The sequence below is a fragment of the Mauremys mutica genome, chromosome 1 (assembly GCF_020497125.1).
Source record: "Mauremys mutica isolate MM-2020 ecotype Southern chromosome 1, ASM2049712v1, whole genome shotgun sequence".
In the NCBI taxonomy this organism is placed as follows: Eukaryota; Metazoa; Chordata; order Testudines; family Geoemydidae; genus Mauremys; species Mauremys mutica.
The window spans coordinates 217,163,366-217,188,156 of record NC_059072.1 but is presented as its reverse complement, the minus strand read 5'-3'; the positions used below and the strand labels follow the sequence as shown (position 1 = coordinate 217,188,156).

General features: G+C 40.2%; 1 protein-coding gene across 27 annotated transcripts in view; it reads right to left on the bottom strand.

Moving 5' to 3' along the window:
- The window catches only part of DMD (dystrophin), a 2,044,659-nt gene that overhangs the window by 16,410 nt on the left and 2,003,458 nt on the right, over nucleotides 1-24,791 (bottom strand). For 23 of the 27 annotated variants that reach the window (XM_044996713.1, XM_044997415.1, XM_045002732.1 and 20 more), the window contains 8 exons: nucleotides 23,583-23,719; nucleotides 22,765-22,803; nucleotides 17,872-17,937; nucleotides 16,697-16,762; nucleotides 13,513-13,671; nucleotides 8,934-9,177; nucleotides 8,471-8,594; nucleotides 2,257-2,349 (listed from right to left, as the gene is read on the bottom strand). In XM_044996713.1, the coding sequence (XP_044852648.1) occupies nucleotides 2,257-2,349; nucleotides 8,471-8,594; nucleotides 8,934-9,177; nucleotides 13,513-13,671; nucleotides 16,697-16,762; nucleotides 17,872-17,937; nucleotides 22,765-22,803; nucleotides 23,583-23,719 (928 nt within the window). The remainder of the gene's footprint in view (nucleotides 1-2,256; nucleotides 2,350-8,470; nucleotides 8,595-8,933; nucleotides 9,178-13,512; nucleotides 13,672-16,696; nucleotides 16,763-17,871; nucleotides 17,938-22,764; nucleotides 22,804-23,582; nucleotides 23,720-24,791) is intronic. The other 4 variants (XM_044998113.1, XM_045002702.1, XM_045002547.1 and 1 more) reach the window with 2 other exon arrangements.

The following is a 24,791-nucleotide window of genomic DNA, read 5'->3' as shown; positions in this document are numbered from 1 at the left end:
CAATTGCCATCAACTCTGATTAGGAAGTTTGCTACAATGAACAAGAGCCACGGTCTTAAAAACTGGGTTAGGCTCATAAATTAATAGGTAGGACACAAAGATATTTTCAGAGTGCTGAGTATACACAAATGCCAATGAAATCAATGGGAGCTGCAGATACCCAGCATCTTTGAAAATCAGGGCACTCTTTTTAGCTGCCTAAACATGGATTTAGAAGCTAGTATCTTTAACAGGCTCTCTCTTTCTGGTGGCTAAATCATAGGTGCAAATTTGGGGATGGATATAGTGCTCACATCTGTTCACCATGTTAAGGAGATCAACTTAGGTGAAAGTATTTTGCAGCAGATTTTCTTAGATAAAATGTTTTCTGTATGATTCTATTTCCATTATCCATTTTTCCATTCAATTCTCCAACCTCCCTTCCAAAAGGTGAAAGTACGCCAGACTGGACCAGCTTCTTCAGTGGTGATTTAAAGGCCCCAGGGCTCCAGCTGTTGTGGGGAGCCCCAGGCCCTTTAAATCACTGCCCGAGCCCTGCTACCGCTACCCTAGTGGCGGCAGGGCTCCGGCGGAGATTTAAAGGGCCCAGGGCTTCCCGCAGTGGCAGGAGTCCCGGGCCCTTTAAATCCTTGCCCGAACCCAGCCGTCTCGCGGTGATTTAAAGGGCCCAGAGCTCTGCGGTGGCCAAAGCCCCAGGCCCTTTAATTCACCCCTGAACCCCAGGGCTCCCAGCCGCCTCTGCATCTGGTAGCCGCCTCTGCAGCTGGTAGCTCTGGGGTGATTTAAAGGCCCTGGGGCTCCCAGCCACAGCCGGAGCCCCAGGGCCTTTAAATCTTGAAAGGCCCCGCCTCTTCTGGTTGAGGCCACACCCCCGCTCAGGACTCTGGCCTACCGGTAAGTCCTTTAAGTTACTTTCACCCCTGCTCCCTTCACTTTCTACTGTTTGAGGGGGCCCTATGACATCACCTTATGAGGGTTATTGGTTATGGTTCGCATGGCAGAGGTCATTGATTGGGATGAAGCAGGCACATCATCCTTTGGAGAAGGCACTTGGTGTGAAATTCATCTCCCTGTGCAAATGGTGTGCACAAAGCCTATGTACATCCACAAAATAAGGCAAAAGTGGGACTTCAGGTGGCACATAAGACTTATGGGGCTTCTCCACAGCAGGTGAATGTCAACCACTGTAGCTACTGTCCAACAATCTTCAGTCCTGAATACAAGCAATTCTCTTGGCAGCAGAATGTTTTGTTCTGGCTCAGAAAAGACCTTTTCTTAAATAAAAAGCTTTAGAAACCATAATTCAAATAATGTTTGTGCTTATCTTCAGCAAACAAAGGCAGCAAACTTTAATAAAAACAAGAAAATTGGAAGAGGTGCTGTTGCCTCTATACACACACACACACACACACACACTCTCTGTACAAACTAGCAGCCAGCGTATTTTGTCTCACTTTGAACTCGAACAGCGTGAGTTTGAAAGTTTTGACTCCAACTCTAATGTTATTAGGTTCGCAATCTTCTTAGAAAGGAGAGAGAATAAAATACAATGAAACATAGGTAAAAAAATACAGCAGAGAACAGACAGATTGAAAAGCACAGAGGGACTGTGAAAAAAGGAACCAAGGGAAAGAGAAAAGAGGAAATTCTAAGGAAAAAAACAGATATAGAGTGTATATTGTTAATAGGGCACCCACTAAGCTAGGTTAGATTTTTGGGGCTGTTATGATGTCCCTTATATATAACCCAGCTTCTTTGTAGCTAGTCTTAACAAAAACAGCTGAATAATCTTGAGCGAAAAAATAGAGACAGAAGTAGCTTATTTCTCTCACACACACCATCTACTTATACACATATACTTGTACAGTAAAACCTCAGAGTTACGAACACCAGAGTTACAAACTGACCAGTCAACCACAAACTGTGTTTGGAACCAGAAGTATGCAATCAGGCAGCAGCAGAGAAAAAGAAAAAGCAAATACAGGACAGTACTGTCTTAAACATCAACCATTAAACAATAAAGGGAAAGCAGCATTTTTCTTCTGCATAGTAAAGTTTAAAAGCTGTATTAAGTCAATGTTCAGTTGTAAACTTTTGAAAGAACAGCCATAACATTTTGTTCAGAGTTACACAAAACCTCCATTCCTGAGGCATTCCTAACTCTGAGGTTCTACTGTATATTATATTGTGTGATCTTTAAGGAACGTATACCACCTCTTAGCTGCTGATGTATGCTTCTGAGTTACTGAAGCTTACCTCTTGTACTTGGGAAGGAATTGTTAAGCTGTTCCATCACCTCCTCCAACCCTGTGCTTGTGTCCTGGGGAGGGCTCAGCAGGTCATCCTCGCCTTAAAAACAAATCCAAACCACGGCATTTACGTCACTGCAAAAACATCTGGTAAACAGTTCACTATGGTACTACTTCCCCCACTCCACCCCACCCCACACCCACACTTACACCTTATGGAGGCAGGACACTTGAAATAAATCTTCCTGGCTAATATCCAGTCTAAATTTTAAGGGGCAATTTTGTCACCAAATGTTATATGCTTTCCATTTTAATGTAGTTGTGTAAAATCAGGCAAATCTGCATCTCAAACTTTAATTCATTAAAAGAATGCCAGGATTACTTGATCTGGGGGAAACGTCTGCTAAGAGGGAGTTCATATAAATGATGGTCCTTGTTTCAGTTTTCCTCATTCCATTACTGGTACCAATTTTTGCTGTTGTGAGCAGTGCTGTTTGAGCAGCTCTCTAATGGTGCTGGTTTCATGTTAGGAATGCTTTGCCTAGCAGAGTAAATCTGCATCAACATTAATATTTCTGACAGTTTAATTGCATCAGATTGGTGCTCCAGGAACACTCAATTGTATTGTGAAAGGTTTTAAAAACAGTTCAAAGCAAAATCCATATGTCCCTTTGAATGATTTCTATATTATGATTATAAGGCAGAAGCTTACTGGGAAGTTCAGAACACTTTATCTTTACAGGTATTTTTACATTTTCTGATGTTTTCACATAACCAAATGCCATCTGCCCAATTGTACAGGAAAGGGTAATTTTGCTTAGTTTTTAATCTGAAGCCTAATAGCAGTAAGCAGAGTTTTTAAAAGGAGACTACACCTGGAGGGTTCTCTATGAGAGTGAGACTCTCTCTTATTTGTCTAATCCCCCATTCAGACACAAAAGCTGCTTTGCCATCTGTAATAACCCAAGCAGAGATGCATCAGCATTTTGAAAACTATTTGAGCCTTTGTCCCATTTCACAGTCCTCTATTATTAGTGTAGAATACACCTGGCATCTTACCTCACTGGACTTGAAAAAGCAATGCCACCTAAAGAATATTAATGCTACCAACCCTCCCCCCTATTTTTGATACTCCATGTCAGTGAAATCTCTACTACAAGGACACGACAAAATCCAAGTCTTATAGCACTGCTTCTGTCAGGCTTAGTATGCATCTCGGCTTTGGACCAGAAGGCTGTGGATTCAAATCTTATGGCAGGAATTATTTTCATACAAAATGTTGCCCCATTAGAGGTGTTGTCCTTTGAAAACTTAAGAAAACCAGAGTCACTTTTCCAGCCTCTGACGGATGTCAAGGTGGAAATTCAGAGCCAGATTCAGAGCCACTACTCAGGCTGAATACCTGAATCAGCCTGGATAAAGAAGGCAGACTCTGGCCCTAAAGATCCAAATATATATTTTCAAAGAATAGGGAATAATCCTATTGTGTTCTGGCCAACATTAATCACCTGAGTAAGGATAGGCACTAATGTCCAAAGTGGTATTGTTAAGCACAGATACAAGTTTAGCTGTATATGCCCTCAAGATCAATATACCTTCATTTACGATGTATTCACTGCTCTTATCTTAATGCTAAATGTGTTAGAAAACGTTACCTAAAATTTACTTTTAACTTGTAGTTAAATATAGTTAAAATTATATTTAAATAATTGTATTTAAATAAAATAATGAAACCGGACATCGTACAAGCAGCCCCCAACAACAACTAAAAGACTTCCACTGTATTGTAAGGCCTGGTCTACACTACGCGTTTAAACCGAATTTAGCAGCGTTATACCGATTTAACCCTGCACCTGTCCACACAACGAGGCCCTTTATATCGATATAAAGGGCTCTTTAAACCGGTTTCTGTACTCCTCCCCGACGAGAGGAGTAGCGCTGAAATCGGTATTGCCATGTCGGATTAGGGTTAGTGTGGCTGCAAATCAACGGTATTGGCCTCCAGGAGCTATCCCACAGTGCACCATTGTGACCGCTCTGGAAAGCCATCTGAACTCGGATGCACTGGCCAAGTAGACAGGAAAAGCTCCGCGAACTTTTGAATTTCATTTCCTGTTTGCCCAGCGTGGAGCTCTGATCAGCACGAGTGGCGATGCAGTCCCAAATCCAAAAAGAGCTCCAGCATGGACCGTACGAGAGATACTGGATCTGATCGCTGTATGGGGAGACAAATCTGTTGTATCAGAGCTCCGGTTACAGAAGATGAAATGACAAAGCATTTGAAAAAATCTCCAGGCTATGACAGACAGAGGCCACAGCAGGGACTCAGCACAGTGCTGCGTGAGAAGCGTAATGGAAAGCCAAAGAATCAAATGGACGCTCATGGAGGGAGGGAGGGGGTACTGAGGACTCCAGCTATCCCACAGTCCCCGCAGTCTCCGAAAAGCATTTGCATTCTTGGCTGGGCTCCAAGTGCCTGAAGGGTCAAAAACATTTTCCCGGGTGTTTCAGGGTGTATGTCGTCAATTTACACCCTTCCCCCCCCCCAAAGGAAAAGGGAAAAAAATCGTTTTTCGCCTTTTTTCAATGTCACCCTATGTCTACTGCATGCTGCTGGTAGATGGGGTGCTGGAGAGCTAAACAGCAGCATCCTCTCCCCTCCCCTCCCCGGTGGCAGACGGTACAGTACAGAAGGACTGGTATCCGTTCTCGTCATCAGCCCGTGAGTGCTCCTGGCTGGCCTCGGTGAGGTCAGCCGGGGGCGCCTGGGTAAAAATAGGAATGATTCCTGGTCATTCCCAGCAGATGGTACAGAACGGCTGGTAACCGTCCTCATCATAGCAACTGGGGGCTGAGCTCCAACAGCCCCCCCCCCCCCCCCCGGGTCATGTCTAAAGAAAAGATTCTGTACTGCCTGGACTATCATAGCAGCGGAAGGCTGGTCTCCTCTCCCGCCACCCTTTAATGTCCTGCCTGGACTATCATAGCAGCTGGAGGCTGCCTCCCCCTCATTTTATCTCACTACTAAGTCTGTGTTTCTTATTCCTGCAATCTTTATTACTTCATCACACAAATGGGGGGACACTGCCACGGTAGCCCAGGAGGGTTGGGGGAGGAGGGAAGCAACGGTGGGGTTGTTGCAGGGGCACCCCCTAGAATGGCATGCAGTTCATCATTTCTGCTGGATCTCTGGGGCTTTGACACGGAGCGGCTGTGCTCTCTGGTTCTCTAGTACACTTGCCCCATATTCTAGGCAGGACTGACTCTATTTTTAGACAAAACATAGGAAGGGAATGACCCGGGGAGTCATTCCCATTTTTGCCTATGCGCCCCCGGCCGACCTCAGCGAGGCCAGCCAGGAGCACCCATGATAGCAGCAGACGGTACAGAACAACTGATAACCGTCATCTCATCGCCAATTTACAATGGCATGGCAGACGGTGCAATATGACTGGTAACTGTCTCTGCTACCTTGCAAAGGCAAATGAATGCTGCTGTGTAGCACCGCAGTACCGCGTCTGTCAGCAGCATCCAGTACACATATGGTGACAGAGACAAAAGGCAAAACGGGCTCCATGATTGCCATGCTATGGCATCTGCCAGGGCAATCCAGGGAAAAAGGGCGCGAAATGATTGTCTGCCGTTGCTTTCACGGAGGAAGGATTGAGTGACGACATTTACCCAGAATCACCCACGACACTGTTTTTGCATTGGGATCTCAACCCAGAATTCCAATGGGCAGGGGAGACTGCGGGAACTATGAGATAGCTACGGGATAGCTACCCACAGTGCAATGCTCCGGAAATCGACACTAGCCTCGGTACATGGAAGCACACCGCTGAATTAATGTGCTTAGTGTGGCCGCGTGCACTTGACTTTATACAATCTGTTTTACAAAACCGGTTTATGTAAAATCGGAATAATCCCGTAGTGTAGACGTACCGTAACAGTGAAAAGTGCTGCACATTAGCATAGCTAAAAAGATCCCATGTGATCTTTGTTCCATGGTACTGGAATGCTGCTTCACTGTGAAGTCTCATTATGATTACACTGAAATCGATTAAACATCTTACTGTCCTCCTACATTTTTGTCTCAGAAAACTAATTTAGGTCTAATGAATTATGTTAAATGGGAGTCATCTTTAGCAGATGCACAATGAGAATCCATGTACTATATGTTTGGCCTAACTAATGACACAACAAAGATCTATACATCTGTTAATAAAAAGGCTGGTAACTGCTGACTTTCTGGTTTTGCATCCATATGTTTAAGTAATAGATTTTATGGAAAAACGGAAAATACATAGAAAAGTAATTAAACGGTCATGAAATGATTAAGCTCACCACAATTCATTTCTTCAGAACACTAATCTAAATCATATTAGTATGTCCGTAACAAATTTTGTACATAGTGCAGGGTAACTAAAGAAAGAAGCAAACGAGCAATTTCAGTAATAACCCCTCCCTTCCCCACACCTTTGCTCATTACTGTACTCTCCTCTCACCCCTAGTATTTAACTTTAAGATCACTTCAGCACGACACATTCTCTCAAAGATACATTACTCCACACTGGTTATTGCAGGAGGTCCCTACACAGTCAATTTTGTTGCCCCAGTCACGCATATGATGATTGTAGCATTACCACTCACAAGGCAGCAGAAGTCATCCAATATGGGGTAAATCTGCCACCTCCATTTAATTTAAGACTGACAACAAGTTCTCTAAACATACGCCCACCTCTGCGTCTGAACGAAATATGTTTTACAGTGTGATAGAGGAAAACATTAATTCCCTCAATTTAAAAAAAAAAAGAAAAGAAAAATCAGCTTACTGCATATTAGTTATCTGTACAAATCAGAATATTTCCAATAGCCTTAAAATTGTTTTTTTTGTGAAGCTATTGGTACTTTGAGGTCATCGAATTACATCAGCTTATTGAAAGAATACAATGCTAGACAACTACTGCTTTACTTAAAATAATTCCCTGTTGCTGGGTGTGACCTGGAGAGACAGATCCCCCCCCCCCCCCCCCCCCCCCCCCCCCGTTAGAAACCTGTCAGGGTCTCCATGTGAAAGGCTGATGACTGCCTGGCAAGATAGGTATGCATATAAGCAGTTGATTTTTTTCAAGATAAGTTTTCTCTGTAATAGTTTTGTCCTGAATAAATAATATTTTGCTTTATGAAGTCTGGCTTGTCATTGGTTAACTCTGTCACAATCCTTGGGAAAGAACAGGATAGTAGGTGCTGAACTAAACTCAGCTTTGCTCAGGTGATCACAGTGAATTGCAGAAATCTGCAGCCTGAATCTCCATGTCCTGTCCCGAGGAAGGTGATGACTAGAGGCCTGAAGCCTAAGTGGCATATCCTCCAGGAGGCCATGAAGGGTCGAAGGTGCAGTTACCTCAGACACCACGACACTGGGCAATAAATATTTATCAGATAGGAAAGTATGGCAGAAACGTTACCAAAAACAAAAATACCAACCATTATTCACTGAAGACTATTGCTGAATAAACCTTTCTCCACAACCAATCTGTGATTTATCATCATAAATATATTTATAAAAGTTACCAGGTGGGTGCTGCCTGTCAGTGGCCTCTCACTCAGTTGTATTTATCTGAGCAATGATACATTAAAATAAGATCACATCAATTAACCATGTGGGATGGTTGATCATTTTTTTAAATCACTTAGTCATAAGTAAGACTGTGTCCGTGTAAATCAGATTAGATCACATTTATTAGTTTAGATGTTATCTGAACAGCTTGCTTTAGCTTTTTCTTGGTACCTGTTTTTCAAATACAAGCCCTGATGGAGCTTTCTGTTTAATGTCAAAATACACCTCTACCCCTATATAACACGACCCGATATAACACGAATTCGGCTATAATGTAGTAAAGCAGTGCTCCGGGGGAGGGGGGCGTATCAAAGCAAGTTCAATATAACACAGTTTCACCTATAACGCGGTAAGATTTTTTGGCTCCCAAAGACAGTGTTATATTGGGATAGAGGTGTATCTGTGGCACTGCACCATGGTTAAATACAAAAGCCTACATCATGATATACAATGGAGAAATAGCCAACTAAAGTCAGTGCCCACTGTTGTTTGTATTAACAACTGAATAAAATCTTTACTATCTTTAGCTAATTTTGTGGTGTCCTACACTGTAAAATATAAATATAAATCTCTCGTGACAGTTTGAACATTGTCATCTTACCCATGGTTTCTGAAGTCTGGCTGCCGACTACGCGGAGAAGCATTGGCTGACTGCTATCTGACCTCTGTAAGGAGGTAGAAGGAGAAGACAGTGTTGTACCATTCACCTTGGAATCTGCCTGGGGCTGAGATAAAACAAGGTGGTTATTCACGGCTGAACACATTTGAACAAATTTTTATATTTCCATATTTTGTATATATTCCACGATGGTTACACAGCAATTTTATTTAATACATTTCAATGGGCTATGGATCCAAATTCTAAATTAAAAAATATACTGCCCTGCATTCACACACCAGTGATCTTACCTTACCACTTGCAATCTACAGTAAGATCAAGTTCCTCTCTTTGACTACACTTCACAGATATCACTTCCTGATGTGCTACAGTTATTGATAACATTTCAAACTCTGCTTTGGAAAATCATTCTTTAGCACTCCAAAGAAAAAGCCAAAGGACTTACCTGTTCCAGCAGCTGCCTCAGCCTGTGCAGCTGTGACTCCAGCTGCTTGTTGTGATCCTCCAGAATCTGCATCCTGGCTTCCAGGCGGCCCTTGTGCTGTCGAAGCAGCTTGGCTTCTGCAATGAGCTCAGCATCACGGGGACTTTGGGGGGAGATGGGCATCATCTCAGGTGGGGATGGCAGTGGAGAAAGTCCTTTGTTATCATGCTGTTGCTTCAGTCGGTCATATTCAGCCTGCAGGTTTCTGTTAATATCAAAAAAAGGAAAGCCTTACCGTTACAAGGTAGAATAGCACAGCATATGCCATCCCCTGGCTATAGCAGTCAGAATGCACATCACACACATAACTATTAGGAATAGGCACACAGTTTGGGATTTAAGCCCATCCAAATCACCTGCCTTCAAGTCTGCTGAAACTAACCTACAAAGTTTGAGTTTGGTTTGACAGAGGTAAGGTACCAACTTGTACAGGTTTTCACACGGGGATGTCAGGATGTTGCTCAGAAACACAGATGATATTGTCAGGTCTCTGGTTCATAAGCGTTCTGAACTCCCTTCCCAGAGCATGGGTGGCACGTGAGGGGTGACTATTCTAGAAGCACCTACCAAAGCATAAGCAGGAGGTGTGTTCAGCTTCCAGTTTGCTGAACTTTGTAGTTAACAGCAGACAATGAAACATTTGCTCATTTCTAAAAAGTGTGAGTACTGTGAAATGTGAATGCTACAATTTGATCACAAAATACACGGTATATACAATACTAGTAAAGCACTTATATAGTACTTTGCCTATTCAAAGCACTGTGCAAACACTAATTCATTTTCACACCAGCGCAGTGAAGGACATAGTAAAGAATTATTCTAATTTACAGATCAGAAAACTGAGGCAGAGAGAGTCACATAGCAAGCCAGTGGCAGAATTTGGATTTGAATTCCCCACTTGCAACTCTGTGCTCATTCTCCACATCAGACCAAACTGCCTCTCTTATATTTACCATAAACTAGATTTTCAAACCAACTGTTAGAATAACGAGTAACAGAGTAACAGGCAATGAGCTGACCTGTTAAATTAGACTTATATTTTGTTAATATTTTAATAGCTGGGCTATACACCGCATACTCTGAATGCCACATTTCTACCATCACTTAACTACTCTGTTAATCCTGCATTGGGTTAACTGTTTTTCTAGTCAGTCTCTTGAATAAAACACTCCATAGGATTAACATCAGATGTGAGGCCACAGAGCATCATGCTGAAAGAATTCTACTGAGCACTTGAAACAAGAACGTTTCCCTGGTGAGCAGTTACTTGGTTTTCTTTTTAAGATCACCCTCTGCATGTTCTGCAGAATAGAAGAGGTGAAAAGCTAAAAGCCTAGTTATGGACAATGCAGGCCATCTTATAACCAAAGAAATAAAATTTCGTAGCAGCAATCTTCACACAAAGGGGAAGCATAATAAACTGTATTAGGATTTTACGGCTATGATGTCCCTTTAGTACTTCCCAGAGGGAAAATATGGTACCACAGGCTACAGACCTCATAACTGCTTACTTGACAAAAAGTAGTGGCCTAGATTTTCTTATTTTTTTAAAACTCTTTATTATATGCCCTGGAACAGATAGAGTAGAAGCTGTGAAAACAGAGACCTTTTTCTTATTCCTGCCAGTGAACCCAATTTCACATTTACATTCTGATCTAGAGGCTTAAAAATACCCCCAGAAACCCTATTGTAATATTTATTAAACTGAGGAATGCTTAGAAAGATTTAGAAGTACGTCCACACTACATGAATGGTTGGGGGGCTGTATGTGGCTGTAACATGAGACAAGATTCTACAACATGAAGTTTAGCAGTGCTAAAGGAGCTGGACATCTTGCCTGCTCCAAGCAGGAGGAGAGGACCTACACTTGCTCTGAAGTCAAACATGTTATGTATAATTTCACATGGACAAGAAAGTGGTGTCAAGAATATTGAGAAGTTACTTATCGGTAACTGTTGTTCTTTAAAAAAATGTTGCATCTGCATAGTCACACTTGTGGTATTGGTGCTTTCTTGGGATGAGCCATGGCATCTTCTAGAGAACAATGCCCACTGAGGACATTCACCCCCCAGTCCTCCCCTTGCAGAGGATTCTGAGTATGAAAGGGGGAATGGCTCCACCCACCCTTCAGTTCCTCCCCTAAATTTTGGGATTCTTTCTTTGCTAAAGGGGGGAGGTGTGCAGTGAGAATTTACAGAGCTGACATACTCAAAGAACAACAGTTGCTGGTAAGTAAGTCCTCTCTTTGAGCTTCCCACTAGAATGCAGGACACCACTCAAGAAGGCTAAAGAGTTCTAGATGAACAGGGACTGCAAATCTGCCACATGAGCTCTGGATGGGAGGTCATGAGAGCGTTAAAAGTGATTAAAACTTCTCTCTCCAAAATCAGACCTTTGCAAGGGAAGCATTTTTGCTTCAAGTACATATAAAGCTTCCAGTAATAACTTTTCAAATTCTGTGGAAAAGACAGAAGGCCTGCAATGAATGCTGTCTTTGGGATAGTTGAATATCTTTTGATGTATCCAAATGAATGAACACCCGGTGAGTCATAACAATGGTGTAAAAGCGACTTGGGAAATACAGACAGATTAGTGGCCTGTATGAGGTGGAAACAGAGATGATGACACTGACCATACCATATTTCCCATATGGCATACAGGTAACAGAGCATTGGTCATTTGGCCTGTTTCTCACTAAGTCCACAGGCTGTAGCTACGGCTATGAGGAATGCCCTCTTCCTAGATAGCAGACCTGAAAAGGTCAATCAAGTGCACTCTAAAGACTCAGAAATCTATTTTCTTTAAATCTTATGACTTTGGGGGACCTGAGTCATGATTTTTCAGTTCTCGGGGTCTCAGTATTAAATCTGCCAATGACCAGATCTGCCAGGTTTAGTGCTGGTTTATGCTGGTTGCGCAAAGCAATAGAGCCCCAAAATATCAGAGCAGTGCGGCTACAGTGTTTTGATGCTGTCAAAACCCACTTGAGCCTTTGCTATGAAAGGTAAAGAAAAGCTAGGAATGGAAAGTTAAATTAGGAGGAAATGAAGAAAAAGGTGTCTGCCACCGAAGGATTAAGAAGTGGGTCACATAGTAAAAGTATTAAAAATTCACATTTTAGCTAACATGGCACAATATTACCTCTGTGCAGAGGACCATCACAAGGCCTGTGCACCATTTATGACCACCAGAGGGAATGGGGAAATTCATCCTGTACAAAAGTACTGCACAATTATTTCACAGCCCCTTTATCTTTTTAAAATCTTCTTTATATATCTTCTTCCTCTCTGTAGCGGGGTGGTCACCCCGCTCCTGCCTGGAAGGGCTTAAAGCAGCCCAGGAGAGAGGGCTGTGGCAGAGAAAAGCTGGGCTGATGGGGAAAGCAGCCACAGCTGCAGCCAGTGCAATCAGGGCCCAGCTGGCCCTTCTAAGAGGGCAGTGGGCCAGAAGCGCGGAGAGTCTCCTCTAGCTGTAGAGGGAGATGGGCCTGGCTGCTGGGGAGCTGGAGAAGGTACCTGGAGTAGAGCAGGGCTGGGACAAGGCTACGGGCTTAGGAGTTCCAGCCTGGAAACCCCCCAGGCTGCGGCCTAGTGGAAGGCCAATTAGGTCCTGGAGTTGCAGGGGGCAGCCCACGGGTAGGCAGAGGCAGCAGGTCCAAACCCAATCTTGCCTATGATGAGTGGCTTTTACACTGCAGTCTGCCCCAGGGAGTGGGGGCTAGATGGTGACTGGCAGTAGCCCAAGACTGAGGCAAGGTGGGGATAGAGGGTTGGGGGTTCCCCTGGGTGGGGAGACCCTGAGACTGTGGGGGTATTGCCAGGGGGAAGCACCCCAAAGACAAGGGGCACCGGGTCCTGGGAGGGACACGGGGGCCAGCGGTAGCAGGACACTAGCCTGTAGAGGGGGCTCAGGAGGCTGGATGAGCTAATTCCCTGATTGACCAGCAGGAGGCGCCGCAGGGGTGAGTCCCACATCGCTACACTCTCTCACCCATCTTTCTAGGGGAAATATGCTATCCAACTGGTTATTTTCAAGAAAAGTCTTTTTCCTCCAGGTGTCTATGGCAGAAAATGTACACAACTCTCTCTCGTGTAATGGCTAATGCAAAATAAAGTAATGCTGAAGAGTTATTTTGAAATACATGCTGATAAAAAGAACTCAGTACACTGTATACAAAGAAGAGTTATACAACACTGTTTACAGAACTTGTAATAAGTAACCCTATAATCACAAAATGAAGTGACACGTATTTTCCTTTGAAGTTTTAGCTTTATAAAGATTCTGCATAGCAGGCTAAACACAATAGTGCTGATTCATGATTGCATCAAAAGCATGAATGGGCCTATATTTATACCATTTTGTTCTATCATCTCTCACATATCTAGCAGAAAGTGAGAGAGACAACGTATGCATGAGTTTTAATAGAAAAGCTTAATAAAACTGACACTCTAACAGCAGGTTTCTCAGCTTCACTTTTGCCCCGTTATGTGTGGGTATCATGTATATGCAACTATGATAACAGCTGGAAAGTATATCTCACCTGTTTTCTTCCTCCAGATCTGCTAGGATTCTCTCTAGCTCGCCTCTTTCTTCACTCTCCAGGGAAATCAGAATCTGGGCAGGACTGCGAGGCTGGCTCAGTGGGGATTCCTGGTTCAAACTTTGGCAGTAGTGCTGGATTAACAAATGTTCATCATCTCTGGAAAAACACAGCAAAACCCCAAAAGCTGCTTTCTTCACCTTCATTTTTATCTTTGTGATTATTGATAGAAGGCAACTCATAGAAAAATCTCTTCACTCTTGAAGAAATTCAGCTGGATTCATTGCAAGGAGCAGGGGATTAGTGTACTTGTAGTGAAATTTGCTCAAGTGATTACATTAATTCACTACATGCCCTCCCTCATGCTCCATATGCTTGGGATCCACCTTTGCCTCCCTCCTCTTCCTCAGGTGTTTCAAGCAAAGCTCTGGTGCAGCTGAGGATCTTGGCCCTCATGTTTCACCTCGCTTCCATCCAGTGCTTAACCTGACTTACTCATACTTGCATTAAAGAATCACCACCTTGTGCTACCTGCTATGCCACTGCACAAAAACTTGTGGAAGCAAGGCCAAAACATTTATTTTTACTCATAGTCCTTTATATCCATTCTTCTTATACCTAGCCCTTTTTCTATTTATACTCTCCTTCCTTCCCCTTTTCCTTTTAGTTTATTGTAGAGTTTAGTTTTATTAATATTTTTACGGAATATTATAGACTTTTTTTGTACTGCATACACCTTACAGTTTTATGGTTGGAGTTAATGAAGTTTAATGTATCCTATTTTAAGAAAAAAATTCAAGTTTTTTTTCCCCCCCAATAATTTTAATCTAGAGACTTATGCCAAATTCACTGGCTCATTGGAATTGCACTGATTATGTCAATGGCCAACCAGGCCAGTTCACTTTCTTATAAAGTTTTTCTGACACACAAATTATGTTCACAATTACACATGCAGCCAGAGTGTTGTTTTCCTTTTTAAAATGTTTTAATATATAAAACCAGTTTTATTATGGATGCAGTTTCATGTTGCGTACATGAAACTTCTCAGACATATAAAGCAAAAAGTTCCCTACACAAATAAATTACAAATCTACAAGCCCAATTCTGCACATCTTGCATATTCCCAAAATTCACTGAGGTCTGGATGTTTTATATATATATATATATAAAAAAAAAAAAAGGGTGTGTGGGGCCTATGCTAAACTGATATCAGCAATAATAGTAAAAGACCATCTGGGTTTTTGGAAGAATGGACACCACAGTAAGCAACGGGAAGGGGGGAGTCTTGTTTTTCAAATAAGTCATATTGAGAAATCATTTTGTATAGTTTTTGTTTGTTTCATGTTTAATTGGGCATTTATAGTGTATCTACTGTAGTTACTTCTCAAAAATTAAAATATTGTTGCTTTAAATTTTATTCCTCACAACACTAGTAAAGCTATTTTTTAGCCTATAAGAGTGCTAAACAATATAGGTCATATTAAAATTATTTGAGATAATAAAAGCATCTGAAAAACTTGTGAATTCAAAACAGGTAATCCCTTTTTTTAAAAACAGAAAATTTTAAAGAATCATTAGCTCCTACATTTAGAACTTTCATGCAACATTTCAGCCTTGAGCTCATCCACACAACTAAGTTACAAATCTGTGGAGAGAGAAGAATTAACAGACTAAAGTTGACAAGGGAGAAAAAACTTATATTAAAAATTTGTTTACTTGATGTATTTGACAACATTTTGTGTAGAGTCGGATTCATGGTTTACCCGGTTAGACACTTAAGGTAAAATATTGAAAAGCCCTTAAGGGCTTGTCTACACTTCCGGCTAAACCAGCAGTGCTGCAATTGATGCAGCAGTTTCGATTTAGCGGGTCTGATAAAGAAAAGCTAAGTCGATGGCAGAGTGACTCCACCTCCCCAAGAGGCAGAACATAAGTTGGCAGGAGAGTGTCTCCGCTTGACATAGTGTGGTGTTAGACACCACACTAAGTCAACCTAAGTTACGTCAACTTCAATTATGTAACTTAGGTAGTGTAACTTAGGTCAACTTAGTGTTACTGTGGACCAGCCCTAACTGATTTAACAACCCAAGTCCCATTTTTAGAAGTGACTTGAGTACTTCACAGCTCAAGTCCAGTTACATTTAGGCTCCTAAGCACCTGAATCTATATTAGAGACAGGGCTTAGATGCATTTGAAATTTTTAACCTTTAATCAGTTTTTCCCCTTTTGTTTTTGTGTGTATTTCACAGAGCAACAGGATGCAGAAAACCATGGACCCCTTTCCTCCCTCCCTCCCCCCACAAGGAAAATGTGATCACAAAAGCACAAAATTTGCATAAGTGTCAGGTGCGGATTATGACACTACTTTTAACAAAATTGACTAGATTTCAAACTGGCTTGGTCCTTTAAGTATAAAGCAATATAAAGACTATTTGTCAATGCATTTTCCCACATACTATCCAATCAAGGCTTTTGACTTTTAATATTTAATAACTAGCATGAACTCATGCTGCCATTGCTTGCAGTATAATTTAATTATTTGTAGACTGACTCTTTTTAGTATGGCCCTGATGACCCCTCAAAAGGCTGCACTGACATTTCTAGCATCCAACATTTTTATCCACTTTTAAGTTTAAAGTTCACAGGAAAAGGGAAAACTTCAAACTACCAAGTAATACTTCATTTATGAGATACACTCTATGAGAGAGGGTTTTTTTTCAATGTATTATGTTATATTTGTATTGAAGACATAACATTGGACTACTTTTAAGTGTGATGACATTTCATCATCAGCTGCATATGTGCAGCTTTGAGTTATACCTCATAAATCCTGGCTTTGGTATATATGGTGGTGGGCCATGAGAGGTCCACAACCAAACATACCACAATGAGATCACACGACAGTCAGATGTGAACAAGAAAATGTTGTGAACTCAGTATTATTGGTACTTTATTGCAAGCTGCAGGGCCAGCTCTAGGCACCAGCAAACCAAGCACATGCTTGGGGTGGCACAATTGCAAGGGCAGCATTCCGGAGGTGGCAGTTGCGCTCTCGGAAGTTTTTTTGTTTGGTTGTTTTTTTATTTGCTTGGGGCGGCAAAAAACCTAGAGCCGGCCCTGGCAAGGTGCCAAGCCTTCACAAGCAAGTGCACATCAGAAATATTCATACAGATAGTATACTTACATGCTCTCATTAGGAGAAATACTGTCATTTAGGTAAGATCCATTGCTGTTCTCCATTTCTGCTAGCCTGTGGGACAATTGAAAGACTCAATAAAACCCATAGGTCTCACTGCAGATTTTTCTGGCTCTAACTTTCCTGAAAACTGTAAAATATATAACATTTTGGTGACACAGTAGTCAACATATTAGAGACTCTAAATTTGGAAATCTGGACAACTTTTCACTTGCTGCTAGTTAACAAATGTGACAGCTGCTTGCAATCACAAGTAACTTCCTATTTATTATCAATGATCTATCTAAATTAATCTCTAAGTTACCTACAAATCCTCCTGGTTAAGCAGATACTACTATGAAAGAAAGGCCTTAAGATGCCATAAGCGTCCACAAATTGTTCCATACCTGGCAATGTCATCACCAGAGCTGAAGTGACCTGGATGTTTCTAGTTTGTTGAGGACATTTATTCCCTTCTGAATGCAACATAATTTAGAAAACATCTAGCTTGATGTTTTGTTTTTCTTTCATTTGAGTATGTATTTTACACAGTATCTACCCCTGAAAATTCCCCTTCTTGGGGGGGGGAAAATCACTTTGCGTTGCAGATCTGAGCATTTACCCAAATGTTTGGTTCTTAAGATAAGAGTACTATGAAAAGTCCTCTTAAAACTTGTTAAGTAAACTACAGCAGTGGTATATTATCATCCCCCTCCAAAACAGAGAAAGATACCTTTCCAAGTATTTCATAAACTCAATTCTTTAGGTTTACAATGTTGGCTAAATGTATCATTTGAGACACACGTATTGGTAGTTAGAAGTTTTGGAAGGCTCTGCATTATACAGTAATACCAAGAATGCTAATTAAAACAAAACCCTATGTAAGCAGAACGCATAACTTAATAAAGACCTACACAGAACTAAAAGGCCAGGTTTAACCAAGTACATGCTTTGCGTTTACCTATGTTAAGTGGCTCTTATTTACTTGCCAATCATTGCACAGCAGTCTGGCATGCAAGTTAATTGGTAGGTGGTTAGCAGTAGTTAGAAGGTGATGTATACTATCCACTCTAGTTACATTCAGTTATTAAAAACCCTTATAATGACGACTTCTCTTTTGTAGTGTTTTTTTTTTAAATGGTTGTTTCAAGAAAGATTTGCCTAATGTCCAGCTGATCTCATACCTGCTAGCATAATGCTCAATGCGTGAATGAGTATCATCATGTGAAAGCTGAGGGGACGAGGCAGGCCTATAAGGCAGAAAACACTGATTAATCACAAATACCCCTTAAAAAGATAAAAATACACTTTGGTATGTCTATGCCCTCATGTTGCCATGGCTCATACAGTGTTTAATAAACAGCAAGCTATTCTTGCAACCCATGATTTGTGTGCTTCCTTGATCCATCAGAGTAGACTGTTTTGTGGCAGCATACAAAAGGGACTCGTTCATTCAGTTTTTCTGTGAACTTGATTTTTTATGATACATAAGCAAGAAGATGAAGCTGTTCCATGATAGGTTTCTTTCAAAAGGATGTATAGGTGAACTTTCTTCCCAATTTGCCAGCCTCCTTCATTCACCACATTATTTCTCCTACTCTCCAGACCCACTGTCCAAACCTTGTGGGAAGTGTTTTATTTCTCTCCCTTCCTGTTCTGAGATGTGTTTCTAATCCAACAGTAGCCAGTCTCATTTAATAAAAAAAAAAGAGCTTCAAACACCTGCATCCATGCCCAATCAGGAAGTTACCTCATAAGATATACAATGTTAAGTGTTGAGCCTAGTCAATATACTTGAATAGGAGACTGCAAGAATTAGTGTCAGTGTTTTGGTGATGGTGCTCTTCCCACAGTTTCACTACTACCATAGTGTGGTATTAGGGGAACTGTAATGTTGGACCTCCCCAACTTTTGATCGTTACAAAATGAACTTCTGTCCACATTTGTGAACTGAAGATCCATGTGACTTTTCAAAAGAATAAGTTTGGTGTAGCCTTAGGGCTGCTCTACAATTGAAAGTTGTGCCAGTAGTCCCATGTCAATTACAGATGCAATGTTTTAGTGATAGGGTAATATTGGTATAAAGGTGCCTTATACCAGCATAACTTATTCTCCTTCCCAAATGGAAATAACCATGCTAATATAAAGCATCTTTATACTGGTATAGCAGCATCTACGCTAGAGGGTTGTACCACTAATTGTACTGTTACAGGTAAAGTGATATAACTTTCTAGTATAAACAAGGATCTTAGGGAAAAAGAATCTTAGGAAAAAATAGCCAAATTCCAGCTTGTGTATCTAAATTCATTTTTTTAAAATAGTTTTGGTAGATAAAATGCTTTCACTTATTAGTTTCAAACTATTATGCAGTGTTACTGGTACTGTCCAAGAGAGATGGTGTTCAACTCCAGAATGGTTGCATTTCAGTGGCAGATGAAACAATTCTTTTATTACAGGTTATAATGGTATGTAATGCTGTTGTTTTAAGGGCATGATGATCCTACAAAGCATTTACTATAGGATGATTATACATTTCTGATCATCTTCCAGTTTTTAAAGCAGTTTGCAAAGTGCTTTAGAAAAGTAAGCTTCTTCTGAATTCACAGAGCTATATACTGTATATTTAGAAGTCATTATTGTTAATGCTTTTTCCTCACAGACTGGTAAAGCTTTTTCAGGGGAGGGATAGCTCAGTGGTTTGAGCATTGGCCTGCTAAACCCAGGGTTGTGAATTCAATCCTTGAGAGGGTCACTTAGGGATCGGCGGCAAAAATTGGTCCTACTAGTGAAGGCAGGGGGCTGGACTCAATGACCTTTCAAGTTCTAGGAGATTGGTATATCTCCAATTATTATTATTTTTTTTCTATGAGATACTATAGGTTAATTATCATGAGTCGCATTTTTCTGAGACAAGGTTTGGCATTGCCAAGCCCACATTTATGCACCATGCTTTTAGACATCCACTGTACAAAATCAGTGGATAAATATTCAATGTACTACATCGAAGTATTCAATGCTAACTCCCTAAGATATTTATAGAAGATGGGCAATTAATTGTAACCAGATATCCTGATTTGCATGGAATGACTTTAAAACTGGAGGTAACTCAGTAGAATGTAGATCAGGGCACTTTCAAAATCTGTGCTAGTAGGCATTATTAATAATAACTTTAAGATTTTGCTATTTAGCTGATATCTCCCAATTTCTGTATTTTTTGACATTCAGAGCCTGACTGAATCTTCTGATGCCCCATCATCAGAAATTAAATTGCATCTTTAAAGGAGAGCAGGGAGTGCTTCCTGTGTACCTTGAACGAACATACATTGGGATAATGACATTGAAACTTAAATATATAGTTCAGATTTATGCTCAACTATTACAAGAGGGGGAAATATAATGTCAAAATAATTTTGCAAAATAAATAAATAATTGGCATAGTTCAAAATGCTATTATTTCTCATTTTAAGCAACCTCCCACCTCAAAAAGATTTAATGCATCACAAAGCCACTGTTTCTGACCCTTTTTTCCTTCATGAATTAGGTTCTGCTACCAGCTCCATCCCACTCTCTAAATGTTTTAAAGATTTCTCTGGAAACTCCTGAAATAGGGCTTTGGTTTTTTGTGCAGTATCACCAAAACCACCCAGCCCAGCCTCGATTCCTTCTTTCCTATAATTATTATTTTAAGAGAACATTGCAATTTTGTTTAAAGGCAACACAATATTGGACAACTTATTAAAACTGGCTATGTGGAAATGCCAACTACAGGCAGAAGACACCTGAATGAGTCCAAGAGTAAGTTAGATTTAGCAGCTGCATAGAAGTTTAATTAGCAGAAGTAATCAAGACATAGTGAGTTTGAATAGCAAATGAATGACTTGGTAGTAAGGCTAAGGGACATGGCAAATATTTAACAGGGGCAAACATTTTTTAGTAAAACATCATCGATAAATTTTTCAGAGCGATGTCTGTAGGAATAACCCTGAGACTCTTACTAAAGCCAGGTAAGAGTTGAGTAGATAAGACATCATGTTATAATGCCTTTACCCTCTGTAGAAAATTGGGTAACAATACACAGCAATGTGGTTTGAAATTAACTATTCAGCTCCTCAGGTCAAGGGTTCTTGAAAGTAAGGAACTATGAAAGTGTTTCTTAGTGACAGATTCCCAGTTCAGTACTACCAAGTGATGACAACAGAAATCATAATTCCATTATAGAATGTATGAGTTGCCTCTGTAATGCTTGGCAATTAGAGAGTATCTGCAAAATATCCACCCCATTCATAAGCAGTCTGAACCAGTGCTAAGAAGCACCACACCTAATCAGCATATTCTCAGTGCTGTAATGATATTCCTAGATGATTCACTTTTAGGCCAGAGAACTTTGGAGACCTATAGAAAACTGGTACTGAAGATCCAGAACCAGGGCTCTAGGCCTAGGAGAGAGTTGTCAGATAATCAGAATGTGGTCAGATAGTTAGATGCTTTCAGAGTTATGATCTGTAGTATTGTGATGTAGGATTCCATTGCTAAAATAGGTGAAACATGGACATTTGGAAGAATTTAACTCCGTAAACCTATTTAGCCTGGATTTCTATAGTGATTTCTGATGTATCACGTGTAAATTAAACTCTTTGATCCAATAACCAAATTTCCTACCCTTGGTATAAAGCTCTTAGTGTAGCATGTCACAAAGTTATTAGTATAAGTGATCTGTGGGCACCATGCCTTAAAAACAAATGTTACACAAACTTATTTGTGATATGTTAGACACAGCAACAACATTCTGTATCACCCAAGCTTTTATTTTATGAGTTTTTTATTTTTAACTTTTTCTTTTCAAAGATCTAAATGTGTTTTAAAGAGTAAATAATCTGGATCCATATATTTAGATAGTGTGCTTAAATTACCAATGGGTGCATTTATAGGAGAAACCATTTTACACACACAATGCACTGTAACTCCAAAGCCCTCTACTATACTTTAGTTCCAAGCTTTGTTGATATTCTTACTAAGTGGAGTGTTAACCACATGCAATTTGCAATAGCATGCAAATTTCTTGGCATCTTAAAAATCAGCCTTCTAGAGAAAGAGTGCTCCATCTGTCTTCATGACAATCTAGGCTGTGTGTGAAAATTATAAATCAATATTCCAATGTATATATTTTGGTGTTGCTTATTCTAATAATAGTTCATTGTAAGTGAAATGTAGGTCACACATATTTCAAAAGATATATGCTAACAATAGTAAAAAAGTTTTATCTTCCCTACTACTTTATGGTTCTCTCTTCACTAATATTCACCTGTGAATAAGTAATCTTAATTTACGCTAGTCTAAAATTAGCACTATAATGTGGAAGCAAGTGCCACAGTGAGAATTATAAATCTCTAGTATATTCTGATGCTGCTACTACTACTACAATAAGACAAAGCATGTTCAGAGATGGCACATGTATGAAAATCCAATGTACAGTTGAGAAATCTTATTGGTTTTGTTTCTGAAAAGTATACAAAAATTTCCACAGTATTTTTAGAACTCCAAGACCCAATGCCCTATCTCAATGTTGCCTCAGAATACCCTCTAAAACAAAAAAGACTGTAATAATGAATTGTTGATTATCATGGGGATGGGTTGGGGAGGGGTTGTGTATGTGTGCATGAGGGTATAAGTAAAATTTTAAATTATGGCCTTAACTGTAAGACCACTGTCATCTCTGAAATTTTTGAAAAACCATAAAGTTCAGTGTGTATCATCTGAAATATATCTAGTTTACAATCAAGGAGTTTGCTCTTATTCAGAAATGACACTCTCTCATAAGCATTAGTAAGACTGTGCACCAAAATCCCTATCAGAATACACCCTTCAGGGAGAGTATACAGTACACATTTCACGATGCCTGGGAAACCCTGGTGTTATCCCATTCTACTGATCTGGAATAAAAATTATTCTTTCAGAAAGGCTATCAAGAAAAAAAAATAAACAAAGAAGGAAATGAACATATGTAAAAACTAAATAAAAACAAAACAAAAAAGTGAGGGAACGCAGCTGCAGCAGCACACTTCAGCAAAAGTACTCACGCAGAATCTACTGGCCAGAAGTTGATCAGAGTAACAGGACTGCAAGACAAAAAATGAGGAGGTGAAGAGAGAGAGGCAGAAAAACTCAGCAGCAAAATAATTACAGAAAGATTAAAAAAAACACAACAACTGAAAAACAGAAAATCCAACAGACCAACGTGAATGACCATGAAAAGCATCTAACCAAAAGGTGGGAAATAAAATCAAAATATTAATTAAAAGAAAAAGAAAGATAACAAGCTGTTGTGCAACTGCCATTAAACAGCTAATTATTATAAACTTGTGAAGTTAAAAGAAGGTAAGGTCACTCACTGATCAATGAGCATCATCACTGGTGTGTGTTTGTTTGTTTTGTAAATATAATGAGTTCAAGTCATTTTGTGTGACCACAAACATGGATAGAGAAAAGAGTAAGCTAGGCTGTGGCAATCAAATTAAAAAAACAAACAAAAAAACAAACAAATCCCTCACTAAAGAGATATTGCCTTTTGGAAAGAAGTCAAAATGTAATGCTAAGATCGCTAGTTTCCAAATTACCTTATCCATTTTAAGGCCTTACAAGAAAATCAATGCAGTAGGAGGTTGTTGTTTTTTGCTAATTGAAGTTTAAATTATTGTAAGGATAGGTGAAAAAAGATGAAGGAAATGGCAATTGAAATGTCAGCTTGTGTTTTCCTTTCAACCATAGTAAACAAAAATGAAAGAAATAAAAAGAGGCTTTTCGCATTAAGGAAGTGAAGGGAGTTGGTGCCAGCTGGGGAGCTCGAGGAGCATATCAAATGATGTACTACTTATTTGCTTTAGAGCTAGCTACTCACGTTTCCATGTTGTCTCCCTCCAAGACAGTTTGCACAGGCAGATAGCCCATTCTTGGGTGCTTTGCAAAATACCGTTTTGTTCGGAATTTATTTTTCAGTACCTTGGCAAAGTCGCGGACATCTTCTCCTGAAGTTGTCTGAAAGCAACACCACAATGAAATCACCCTCTATTATTGTCCTTGATCATCTTTTCTTCTGCTAGATCATTTGACATAGTACATGAGAACACAGCACAGGGGCACTAATGATTTGACCTTTGGAACATCAAATACTGTATATGCTTATTATTGTAGATATAATGCATTTCCCAAACAATGTGAGGTATGTTACTATTTGCCAAATATATAAAACCAACCAAGTTCTAGTCTTTGAATTCCCGTGTTCTGTGATAATAGGCTTGTTCCTCTTCTCAAGTGATCTGAGGCAATGAATAAGATGATGAGACTCTCACAATTTCAGTTTTGCCTTGGCACTGACCAGGCAAAGGCTTTGACTGGACACAATTCAAATATTAAAATAGCTGAAAAATAGGATATGCAGCAAGTGTGAGACCTGGCAATGACTTTCTGATAAGCCAGCAGTTTGAGTCCTCACTCTCTCAGTGAGCACCTTTTGTTTACCATTTCAGTGACTGCAGAGTCTATGAAAGTTGGCACAATCCTCCCAAAAGAGTTTTCCCTATTCAGCCTTCTCTGCCATTAATGTTTTATTTTTCTTTACATAAAAAGGAGGTTAGAGTTGTGGAAAACTCTGGGATGGGTTGTTTCTCCTTTTGTTGGTTCAACTCAGTTAGTAGGCATTTAGAATACCGCTCTAACCCTTTGCCTGAACTTAAGTCCCTCTCTCCCTTCTAAGCCACCTAAACAGCAAATTAAGCCAAGCCCAAAAGAAATCAAAACAAGTCTACCGGAGAGAATTAAAAGGGAGGAACTAGCCATCTTCTCTTCTCATAAGTCTGATAGAGAATCAGATGACCCTTCTCTGATGAATATTAATGCAGGAGTTGAGTTACTTTATTAAATCTGTACCCAAGGCCTTACCCCCATAGAGGAGCTAGCCTCTGCAATACTGCAATCCTACAATAAAATAATTTCTTTCCTGACTCACATAAGGATGGTTCTTCCCTGGTGTACCTCATTTCTTTCTGCCAAATTAGATAAAGTTAGTTTGCTTTTAGTTGTATAATAAGCTTATGCCTCCTATTGAGAG